The sequence below is a fragment of the Pipistrellus hanaki genome, assembly GCF_964339955.1.
Source record: "Pipistrellus hanaki genome assembly, chromosome: 1".
Classification (NCBI taxonomy): domain Eukaryota; kingdom Metazoa; phylum Chordata; class Mammalia; order Chiroptera; family Vespertilionidae; genus Pipistrellus; species Pipistrellus hanaki.
Window position 1 is genome coordinate 32,498,921 of NC_140503.1, and position 12,585 is coordinate 32,511,505.

The window sequence follows — 12,585 nt, forward strand, 5'->3', positions numbered from 1 at the left end:
AAAAGATGACTACAGAAAGGAAAATAAAAAAAATAAAAAAAGGAGAAGTTCATTATCAGTTCAGATTCTGTGACAGTGTTTACTCAACAGCCAAAATATCTCTGAAGCCAAGAAGTATAAATAAAAGTAGCGTCCATTTTACAGGCTTACCAAGGGGAGAAGGGGGACACACACACAAACATGGACTTGGGAGGTTCTGCTTTTTAAACATAGGATTCTGGAAATTAAACTCTAAGACAGAAGGCAACCAGCTGACAGATTCCATTGCGGGAGTAAGTACCACAGTTGTCCTCGCCCTAGCAGAGAGAGTTAGTCCGAAAAACAGAATCTCACAGAGTCCAGGCATAAGAACAAGTGAAAACACGTATTTTGGAGCCACATGATAGAGAAGTTGGTCCTACCAGAAATGTCTATTCAACATCAACAATACCTTGATAGAAGGATGTTGCAATTCTGAGCTCTCCGACCATCAATCACCGAAAGCTCTTTGACTTTTAGTTTGGAACTCAGGGTGTCATCGATGGCATCTGCTTCTTTCTATAAAGAGCATGAGAGAAATCCATCACAGTCAAAAAGGGACACTGGCTTCAGACACATACTTTTCCTGCACACACACACACACACACACACACACACACACACACACACAAAGCTGAGATGGTGAGGGGGGAGTGTAGGAGGGTGAGGGAATTGAAACAAAGACTAAAATCTAGTAGACAAAAGGGAAATAAGAAGCACTGACCACCCACATTTGAAAAAGCATTGTTTGGATGAACAAAGTGCTCCTAAGTTGAAGATGCTTCATGTGCATACATTACCAGGGAGTGGTGCCCTCCTTTTGTCCCCCAAGTCCCTATGGGCAGCAGACAGAACTGTCACTATGAATCAAGCTTAGCTGAGGCCTGCCACTGCTGGTCCAGCCATTTGTAGGGCACATTCGCCCCTCAACCATTTGCATCCTAAGCACTTAAAAGACTGAACAATAAAGATTCCAAATGTCTTCATGTGCAACAGGAAGCTCCAAGCCCAGATGGTACCTTTCATTACCCTGGAGCCTGATGGACAGCTCAAGGCATTAGTCCAATTACTGTGTTAACAACGAAACACTACATGCAACCCTGCTGCTGTGCAGAAAGCTGTAAGCAATGACAGCCAGTCATAGCTTATGGTGGGAGAAGCATAAAACAATTAGGTAAGATACTGTTTGAGTAAGCTGGATGTCAAGGTGAAAACACAGACTAATTAGATAAGTAGCAAGTTTAATCTTATCAGAGGGCAGGATCCTTTTATAAAATGTAAGGAGCTCTGGAATTGTGTAACAGCTTAGGAAACAAAGGCGATGTGGAATGTATACTAAGAGCACCATGTGAACAAACTTTGCAACTATCTTTTGTCGTGATGAGATTCCAGCTAAGTGTTGAAACCCAACATGAAATTACCTAGGCTGTGTTACACTATGTGAACAAAACGAGATAACTGAGACTTTTCGAGCTTACAGCAAGCTGGTTTACACTAAGCAAGATTCAGGTAGTAGCTCACTTACCTGCTTGGAGTTACCGCTCACAAAGAAGTCCTACAGCCACGGCAGAGGCATGGGAAAGGCAAATCAGATACATGCAGCTCAGAAACCATAGCAGCAAAGGGGGGAAGTCCAGGAGATCAGGGAGGGGTGTAAGAGGTGACTACGGCTCTAGGAGCAGCAATGAGGGTGAATGAAAATGACACAGCCTAGCGGAAAATACAAATAAGGGCATGGTACTGAGCATTCGGGGTAGAGAGAGATGGCATGGGCCGAACTCATTTTCACTGGTGGAAAATCAAATTGAGAAGGGATTCAAACATCCTAGGAAGACTCAAGTTGGGAAAGGAACCACAGTTGGGAAAGGACTCAAGTTTGAAAGGACCACTGGGCTCCATTGATTCAACATGATTTTTTACTTGAAGTGAAAAAAAAATCAATTGAATCAACTTAAGGAAATTATTCCCATTGTTATATAGTACTATATGTTTGGTGGAAGCAATCTTCTGTCTTCTTGTATCATAAGGAAGGATTATGAAAAGACAAAAGACTGGTTCAACAACATAGGTCAGTAGTATTAGCCCTCACTGCCCGTAGGTGCAACAGGGAGAGAAAAGACAGAACTCACTAACTGGGAGACAATGAGGGATCTGTGTGGTGTGCAGCCATCGGTGGCCTTGTCCCAACTGCCTCAGGGCTGTTTCAAGCATACAAAAGTCAACAGCCTCTTCTTGACATAGTCCATAGGAAAGACTTGGGATGAAGAAGTAATTGACACAGTATGAGGAAGTCACAAATTCCTTTATATATTTTGCCACGATGGAATGAATGCAGCTTCGGTGTGCAAAACACAGCCCAGCATTTGGACCAACCTCTAGCACAACCAGCATTTGCTCAGCAAATTCCTTACGGCCTCACTGGTTCTGGCAGTGCCTGAGGCCAATTTTACACAAATGAGCGGCTCCATAGATAGCTTCCCTAGAGGGAAACAAAATGCCCCCTCTCCTGGCTCCACCCGGATACGGAGGGACTGCTTTTCCAGGATGGCATTAAAGAATCCTTTGATAACCACGAGAAAACTTTCTTCTCCTCTGAGGTCACAGTTTTCTCTTGTCCTTGTAATCGTCAGTTTTTCTACCCTACCAGGTAAAACTCCTTAGGACTCGTTCCCTGTAAAAGCAGTTTCTCCTTTCTAGGGCAGAAAGAACTATGATGACGTGAACTCCACCAGGCCTTACCCTACTTTTCTCTCTTAAAGAGACAAGCTGCTTAGATGAATTTAGATCTGACTCTCATTATCTGGCCTTCAGAAAAGAAACTTCTAAAAAGTTCTCTGGCAATTCTCATAAATTCCAACCATCAGGAAATGGAGATTTCTGACCTCTACTGTCGTGGGCTATGGAATCAGGCAACTATCAATAACTAGCTGGTACTGATGCTCAGTCTGTCCGTAAAATGGGGTCAACAACCAGATTACTAGTGTGAGGATTAAATATGATAATGCATGCAAAGAATCTTGTACAATGAGCTTTGGAAGCTATCATAAAATTATCTTTCAAGCTGATGATCAAGTCCTTATTTTCTCCTACAGTCCTGCTTTCAGCTGAGTTGAACAGTTGGTCCAGATCTCCCATTTGTAACCAATGGCAGTAATTGCAACAGTTAATAGCTAAGTAATGTAGTAGTTCATCTTTCCAGGGGAGGGGATGAGGAATGCCATGGGAGAGTGGTTAATTGTTAGCTTTATGATTCCCTTCCTTTAAAGTAGGGGTGTCGAACTCAATCAGAGAAGGGGCCAAAATCTAAAATCCAGCCTAAATCGCGGGCCGAATGGTTTACTGAACAGTCATAAATTGACAATGTCATAAACTGACAGCGGAGTGCAGTGATGACAGCGCGGTGCGGGCCACATTGCAAGGCCTGGCGGGCTGGATTTGGCCCGCGGGCCTTGTGTTTGACACATGTGCTTTAAAGAGTCCTTGAATCATCACATTTTAAATAAAACCACGAAGATTATTAGTTGGGGCATGACAAAAATAATAATGTTTCCAGGTCTATTTCAAATAAGTTAACATTCTTTTTGAAACCTTAAGTTCTTCACTAACTGGCTTGAACCAAACTTGACAGAATCATCTATCTTTGGCTCCATCTAACAGGATGCCTGATTTTTCCAGATGATTTTTTGGTGTAGAGCCTTGGGCTTGGAATATAAATAGGAAGTTGGGACTTGCATTCTCAGGAACTAGTGCTGATAGATTCTTATAGATAGGGTTCCAAAATGAAGTAATGACTCAACCGTTCTCAGGTAATCACTCCTACATGAACGGGTTTTAATCTTTTCGAGGTTGAGATTCCTTTGTAAATCTGATAAAAGCTGGATCCTTCTCCAGAAAAATTGTATACACTGATATTTATATAAACCCTGCATTTGATTAACTCTTACCATGCAGTCCATTACAGAACCTCTACCCCATACTTTAGTCTTAAGAAAAATTATCATTTATAATTTTCTCTTCAGTGTTCAAGGACCAAGATTATTGAAATATATTCCTAAATCACATAATTTTTCAATGTGAAAACGAGATAAACAGGATAATGAAACATGTAAAAAGAATAAATAGAAAAATTCTTTATCCATTTATAAACATCAGAAGATACCACTAAATGTTCCAAAGGGGATCCCAAGAATGATTTGTGCATTACATACTGGCAAGAGAGATCACATTGTGGAGATTGAGACACAGTTACCCTTTGTTCCCTAAATCAGAGCAGAGAGGCTTTGAGATATTATTCTGTGGGCTGATAACAGGGCCTATAAAGGGGTGTCCTCAGGCAAAGAGCAAGGAGAGGAATGAAGATAGTGAGCTGTTAATTTATTGCTACAAAGATATGACTCTCTCTAGGTAAATGCCAAGTTCATTTCCCTCTGTCCAACTGCACAGATAGGGGCAATGAATTTATAGCATCCCAAGATAAAATTTCCCACAAAACCAAGATGAATATTGTTTCATTGTATGTGAGATAGTATTACTAAGCCTTGTGTGGCTGGCCTGTGTAATATAATTTTAATGAGGAAAAGAGCTTTTGAGATTCAAGAAATTGACTTTCAAATGAACTTCTGGAATGTGAGCAGGGGAATAACTGCACACTACTAAATTCCATTTCATGCGACACATAAGCTTATATAATCAGCTCTACACACCTTTGATATCCACACTGAAAAAAGTCCTGAATAAGAATGGTCTCTTTCTTAAAACTGCAGTTAAAGAAAATCCTTTACAAAACCTGTCCTAGACAATGAATAAAACCATGGCATAAGAACAATGTGAAGCTAAGAATTATCCACTTGTACACTTGACTGTGCTACCTGTTTGGACACTGAATATATACTAAGTCATTTTTTAATTAACTGTGAAATAGGAATAATACTCACTTCATAGAACTGGTGTGAGGATTAAATTTAAAAATAATTTTTATAAGAGCTTCTTGAGAACTAACTTCAGAGATGTTGAGACTGGTAACTCTGTACCAAAACTGATTATCATCTTTTAGCCTACCTTTCTGCTATTTAATGGTTTCCCTAGTCTCTGCTTTTACTCTACAGTGGCATTGTAGGCCTGTACAACCATTTAATACATTTGTATCAATTGAAATACTTCATATATAAAACAGACAGTATAAACATTTGTCCTGTTTTTAATGACACAATATTTTTTAAGTCAATGGAGCACATCTTGCGCATGTGTATGAACATATATTTACAGAAAAATCTCTCCTAAATGTAATTAATCAATATTCACCTAACTTTTACAGATCTGATATATATATAAACATCCCCCCTCCCTCCAAAAAAATCTTCCTCAGTGCGATGTTCCTGTTGCATGCATACAGATAATGGCTTGCATGAGTTCCTTTCCTTTTTGAGAAATTTATTTGGCTTAAGAATAGGGAATTTGACCAAGGTCTGCTGCTTTTTCTTTTTTTCTTTTTTTTTTTTTAACTCTTGAGGGACGAAAGAAGAGATACCACAGAAAAAATAGGTTCCTAGCATTCATTTGGGAGTGGAAAAGAAAGCAGTTCAAGTGTGATAATAATATAGTACTCTGAGACTAGTGGACAGTCAGAGACAGGAAGCCTGTTTCCTTTATTCTGCTACAACTTCTCACTAGCGTGCCTGCATCTTTCAATTTCCTATCTCTCAACGTTCAGTCAATTCAATGAAATGGCTCAGATTTCCTTCATTTGGGAAATACTAGTATATTTATGGCTTTCAAGTTCTCATCTCAAATTTTTGCAGCAAGAGGAGAAACATGCTTGAACCAAGCTGAGCAGGTGTGTGGAAACTTTCCTCCAGGAAGTGCTACTGAAAATAGCTCCAATGGTTCTACTTGCCAGCCTCCTTAGTGGTAAGTACAACTGAAATGTGCTGGTCTATCCTGACTGCAATGACTACTGATTAGTTAAACAGTGACTGGTTGCTAGGAGACAATTGCCCAATACCAGGCTTTCTGCAACCCTGCCTCCCAGAGCTCTTGAGAACTGTCCACATATTTGTCCCAGAGCATTTTGGCAGCATCCTTTCGCACCTTCTGCTGAAAGCCAGTTAATTATGAGTCTTGTAAACTTGGGTCTTTCAACCACCTGCCTTCATAATAAGTGCAAGCCACATGCTCAGGCTTGAATAGCATCATTTGGAATAACTGCTGTGTTCCCTTCCTTTAATTTACTTCCCAAATCCTCACCTTCAGCAACCAGAATGGACCAGTATTAGTAATTGGAACTAAAGAAGGAAATCAGTGGGCCATGTAATGAGGTCAGAATATTATCTGACTTTCCCAGGAAATCAGCTAAAATGTCAAGGCCCAGAGAACACCTTGCTGTGACAGCAGAGGGAGGAGACCCTTGCAGCTGGTCAGGGATGAGTCTGTGCGGAGCACCTGCTATATGAGAGCTCTAAACACACCCTTTACTGCCAAAACCGGTTTGGCTCAGTGGATAGAGCGCCGGTCTGTGGACTGAAGGGTCCCAGGTTCGATTCCGGTCAAGGGCATGTACATTGGTTGCCGGCACATCCCCAGTGGGGGGTGTAGAGGGGGCAGCTGGTCGATGTTTCTCTCATCGACATTTCTAACTATATCTATCCCCCTCCTTTCCTCTCTGTGAAAAATCAACAAACACACCCTTTACTTAAAAGGTAAAGTGTCTGGCTTCCGAGTGGACAACGTCCTATCTTCCTGTTCCTCACTTCTTTTAATGGTGTGCATGCTATTGCCCAAGCTTGCCTTCATACTTATGTCTGGTACCAGCTAGTCCTGTTTTAAGACTATGTAGCCACGCCAGGCAGCCACGTACGTTTTTGCTCACTTCTGGAATAGCATTAAAATGCACTGCAGAGAGGCTGTCCCTCTAAGTGAAAATATTTTGGCTAAAGGACAAACCCCCTTTCTTTTCAATGGCAGATGTATTCAAAGCCATTTTAAAAATACCCCCCCCCCCATTTTTGTGTCTCCCCCAGCTCAGGCATCCTCTCCCTCGGTGTAGGGCAGTTTTGCTTTGAGACACTCTTTCTTAGGCGCCAGGCCAGGCCTGAGCAGACTAGGAAGTGGCTACTTGTCTGAGGATGCCCCACCCTGGCATGATTCATTCAGGAGCGAAGGGCCTCCCTGCAAAGCCCGAGGAATGCCCCTGGCAGATGCATGGCACCCGAGTGCTCCTTGTTAAGCCACACTCTGCTTTCCTCATCATTTCCCTCCCACAGTCATCCTTAAGAATCTTCCTTCTCACACTCGGGGATGTCATTTTTCCCTTCCCGTGTCTCTGGCTGCCCATTCCACCTCTTCCTTGTTCTTCTGAAACTCTGAACCTGGCCACCTTGCTGTGATCTCTTCTGGCCCAGAGGTATCACTCAGATGTGACCGGGGCTCACAGCGTCACAGGGACAGCCTGGCCATATAAGCCAGCCTGGATCATACGCTCTCACCACTATCACAAGGGCTCTGCTCACTTCCCGAAGCTTCTCTAGTCTTAGTTGTATCACTACCACCTGCACTCACTCTTGCTCAGCCTCCCAGCCGTACTCTGAGTTGATCGTGTTCATGACACAGTAAAAACTTCTCTCTAGGCTCCAGCTAGCTGCCAAATTACAGCCATTCACCGACCCCCAAACTTCTAAAGGTTCCATCTATTTGAAAAAAGCAGTCTGCTTCTGATAATAACCATTTGATATGGTGGTGTTTTTTCCCCCCGCCCAAAGTCAGATAAACTAAAATGGCTCCAGAAAGAAACATTATTTTGGCTAAGCAAGCTAATATACAGAACTTCCACCAGTGGAGACAAGGTCTTGGACACACACCAGGGTATGAAGCTCCCTAACAAGAAGCTTATATACCTTCGACATGTTCACACACACACACACGCACTGACAGGCATACACCATGCTGCTTTGCAGGAACATGCAGGATAGACCAAACAGCCTAGAACTAAGATGCCTATCATGGCATGGGTATGGCAGGTGGCCCAGGGATCATGCATGGGGATGTGTTTTTCCTCTGTAGCATCTGGAAGGCATGTGCTGTTACCTGCTGTCTTTGGTAGGCAGAGAAAGTTCGTTCCAGGTCTTCAAGATCTAGAATTTTGAAGACTTTTGAATCATCAATTTCAGTCCATACTGTTCCTTCCAGCTTGTTCTGCAAACATTAAGTTAATAAGCTCTAGGGTTTACACTTCGCACAAAAGAACAGGCGTGGTTACTATATTTTAAAATGCTGCTATCCCCAATTTTTCATTCTACCAGATGCTCAAAGTGAGCCGGCTTCCAACAACGTCCATTTATTGCAGAAGCTTTACCACTTAAATATCTAAGCTGGTGAGAATCCCGAGTCTATACTAGAAAGTGAAATCAAATAACAGCCAGGGCTGTGTCCCCTTTCTGTGAGGGCACTGAGAGCGGGACAAATGGCTTACCTCGGGCAGCTTGGACCAGTTGAAGGACTTCAGGGCATTGGTGGGCTGAGGAATGTTCTTCTTCTTTAGAGCCAGACCCAGCGGAGCACCAGGGGGCGGCATGATTCCCCCCAAGGGAGGAGGCCCGGGGGGAGGCGGAGGCCCCCCAGGGGGGAGGGGAGGAGGCGGAGGAGGAAGCATTCCTCCTGGCAGAGGTGGGGGCGGTGGGGGAGGAAGGAGAGACCCTGGCAGAGAGGAGGGAAAGGGCCCGCCTGGGGCCCCAGGCGAAGGTCCACCTGGGATTGAAGCACAGACGGCCCTCTGCAAAGATAAAAATAGGAAGAGATCAATGGAAGAAGTAAATTCAGTGGATGATTTTGAGAGTCTGGCACTTTGCCTGAAATTACAGAGGAATTCTGAGAACGTGGGATCTAAGGGGCAGTAAGGCCTCAGACCTTCCAGGCCTTAGTGGACTCTACTGGGTGGGTCCTTTGTATTTGGCGCTCTGATGCTTGTAGGCAAAGCGTTCACACACCTCTCGCTTTTGAACCACCATCCAGTTTGGCTTTCTGGAAATCAGTTTTTATTTTAAAAGGCTAATGGGACTCCCCTTGCTCTTATTAGAGGATTTGTATTTAAAAATGCACACCCCAAATGGCCTCTGCTGCCCAGTCTATATGAAAGCAGAGGGAGCGAGTCTCACGACCGTGCAGTAAATCGGGAGCTGGTTCAGGTTTTCTCCCTGAGTCCGGAGCTGGCTACTCAGGATGAGGGGCTGAGGGACAGGATGAGGGAGGGCGGAGCTGCTGCCTGTGGTCCTCACCCTGCTGAGCTCGTGCAGCTGGGCCGTCAGATCCGCCACCTGCTGCTTGACTTGCTTGTGCTCAGTGGTCTCCTTTTCAAGCTTCTCTTTCATTTTGTTTAAGGTCTGCATCATCTCCTCCTTCTCTTGGGTCTTGGCGTCACATTCTCTCTCTTTCTTTTCCAATTTCTGTTGTAGCTCATTGTGCTCTGCATAGGAAACAGCCAGACGTGAAAAGCAGGCTCTCTTCAAAGCCGAAGCGCCTTCTCTACAAAGAAAGCTGAGGGCTGGGAGGTTCTCGAGTAGGTAAATATGATTTCTCTTCTCCATCAAGGGGAGCGGCTTGTGGGCTCAGTGGTGTTCGTACTTAGAGGGGGCTTCAGATGAACAACTTTATTCACTACAATACTCTGTAAGAGACAGAGGGAAAGACCCCAGAGCCACGGTTCTTGTGCAGGAGAATGGTGCCCGTTTGGAACTTAAATCAGAATCCTGTCATAGACATGGCCCTTCACCTGCCCTCGGGAAAATGCCTATTAAAAGGGCCTCTTCCCAAGTTAGAAATGAAGAGAGAGGCCAGGATTTATTAGCAGGTTTTCTGGCTTGTGTCTGACTCACAGAGGGGCTGAGAGGGAGGATCCCGCGCTGTGAGGAAATGCTGCTGCCAGACCAGTGCTTGTCCCAGAGCAGTCATTCCTTCCCTGCCCCACAGAAGGCTCGCTGGACTAGAAGGATTTTATGCTTCTGGCAAATAGTTCTTAAAACTTGTGAAAACAAAGGTTATCATCTCAGCATTAAATATCATTACGGCAGTGGTACTGCTGACCATGAGGATCACCGCCCTATGGGGAGAAAAGTAGCTGCTCTCCTCTGCAGTTTTACTGACTCCCGGTCCTGCTGATCTGCGTTGCCAACATGCCTGCCGCTCTAGCACTAATGGGAGTGACGGGCTTTGGAAAAGGGGACTAAGGAAGTTTAGACTGTAGATCTTCATTTCTAATACTTGGCCCCAATTACAACCCCTGTTCTTTTTATATCAGTAAACCCACTAGAGAGATAACCCACTGGGGCAGAGCTATACAGAGTTGGTGTCTATGTCCAAATTGGATAACACATTGAAAATTTTGCTTTCTCTCTCTTCCTTTTGAGTCCTTCAAAATCAGACTTTGCAGAGAAGACACTCTAATCCTTGGCTTTTACCAGCATTGGAGCAGTTAATCCACTTTTTACCACTTCTACCACTTTGAGAAGTCAGACACATCTGAAAACTCCCTCCCTGTCTTCCATTTTCCTTCTTCTACCTCAGTTTCATTCCTCTCTGACAGCTGTAAGACTTGACTCTCCATCATCAGTCATTAGCCTCTGACATCTGGCCTCACCCCAGAACCGCCTAAAGGAGTAATATCTCAGAAACCCAGACCCTATCCCAGAAAGTCTCTTCTGCAGGCTGGGGCAGGGCTTGGGGGTCTGTGGTTTTCAAATGCTCCCTGGATGATCCTGCTGTAATGCCAGGTTTGGTAAGTTCCAGACTAAAGGATTCTCTCCACAAATGGCGTCCATTTATCATCCATTTGCTAAGCATTTACTCAATGCCCACTGGGTGTGCTGAGAATTCTTCCCAGATATGCTCCACCTTTCAGGGACTGCCTGTCTCCTCACAGCCTCCACCCTCTGACTAACTCATCAACCCGTGCCCTCTTTAACACAACTTTGCTACTTGAAGCTTCCAGAACAGAATTTTATCTACTATGTCTCCTTTCATACCCTACCCTTGACCTTGCTTTAAAACATCCTGTTCCTCCCACTGACCGAGGCCATTTTCTCTGTACCACCGCAGCCTACAAAAGTCCCTGTCATTTATTGTGCAACCAGCATGTGTCGGACACTATGCTACAGTCCTTACATTCCTTTTGTCATTTAATCTCCACAGCAACCCTGTGATTTAGGTTTACTCTTCATTTTTCAGAGGAGGAGACTGGAGGAGAAGAGAACAGGGCTTGGCCTACCCACTGTCAGGGGCAGAGCTGAGACTCAGACCCAGAGCCCAGCACATGCCTGACACACACAGGCACTCAATGAGTATCCCTGGAATGAATGATGGAATGACCGCAAAGCTATTATATGTGCTCAGTTCTCTCATCAACTTGCACACTTGAGTCTCCATCCTCTAAGGATATATCCCTAAAATACCACTCATTGACCATTTTCTCTTTTATATAATTTCTCTTTACTATTTTAGTCAATGTTCCTTTTTTTTTTTTTTTTTTTTCTATAGAAGTTTCTAGAATTTATTTCTAAAAATAGATGTGCAACCTTACTTTTTGGAGAACAATCTGAATTTATATGAGGAGCTTGGGATATGACAGAACTTCACATTTGGCATTTTCCCCTATCAATGTGGCCCTGCCCTTCTGCTCAATGAAAAGGACAAATGTGACAAGAGGGAAGGAAATGCTTCTGCAGCTCTTGGAACTTCTTTTCAACTCTCGAGTGAGTGCTCTTGTATTTCACTGGCTGTGACTGAGTAACGTGGACAAGGAACAGGAAGTCAATTAAATCTGGCTGGGAGTATGACTACTTTCTCAAAGGGGCCAACTTTAATTTGCTAATATTTTGAAGGAGGAGAGAAAGTTATACCCATTCTGTGTAAGGTTGGCAAGACGATGGACACAAATGACCCTCATGTAATCCGATGCTTACTGTTACTATTAACGACATAGCCAAATACTCACCAGTAATTGGCCTGTTAATGTTACATAACACATATATTTACAAAGGTCAGTGTTCCTCTGCTTGATTTCTCTCTTTATAACTGGTGCCAAAGTGAGGTCATGTGAAGAACTGGGCTGCCTGTGTTTCTCTTTTAAAGTTCTGGGCAATCCCTGGTATTCCTTAGTATATTTCTAACAACCCTTTAAAGAACAACTATGCAGTAGGGGATGGGCTAAAAAGACTAATAGCCAAGAAAATTTTAATTAACCAACACTGAACAGCAAATACTTCAAGCTTTTTTTAAAAAAAACTTACACGGTTATAATAAAAGAATAAAATTTGGGAAGTAGCATGACAACTGAAATAGCTTAAGTTTGCCGAGACCGGTTTGGCTCAATGGATAGAGCGTCGGCTTGGAGACTGAAGGGTCCCGGGCTTGATTCCGGTCAAGGGCATGTACAATACCTTGGTTGCGGGCATATCCCCAGTAGGGGGTGTGCAAGAGGCAGCTGATCGATGACTCTCTCTCATCGATGTTTCTAACTCTCTCTCTCTCCCTTCCTCTCTGTACAAAATCAACAAAATATATTTTAAAAAAAAATAGCTTAAG

The 12,585-nt window shown here is 43.6% G+C and overlaps 1 protein-coding gene across 3 annotated transcripts in view; it reads right to left on the reverse strand.

Annotated features, from left to right (window-relative positions):
• DAAM1 (dishevelled associated activator of morphogenesis 1) overlaps nucleotides 1–12,585 on the reverse strand; it is a 168,452-nt gene that overhangs the window by 32,067 nt on the left and 123,800 nt on the right. For 2 of the 3 annotated variants that reach the window (XM_084894786.1, XM_084894785.1), the window contains 5 exons: nucleotides 9,285–9,472; nucleotides 8,483–8,782; nucleotides 8,098–8,205; nucleotides 1,544–1,573; nucleotides 431–537 (listed from right to left, as the gene is read on the reverse strand). In XM_084894786.1, coding sequence (XP_084750912.1) covers nucleotides 431–537; nucleotides 1,544–1,573; nucleotides 8,098–8,205; nucleotides 8,483–8,782; nucleotides 9,285–9,472 — 733 coding nt within the window. The remainder of the gene's footprint in view (nucleotides 1–430; nucleotides 538–1,543; nucleotides 1,574–8,097; nucleotides 8,206–8,482; nucleotides 8,783–9,284; nucleotides 9,473–12,585) is intronic. The other variant, XM_084894787.1, reaches the window with a different exon arrangement.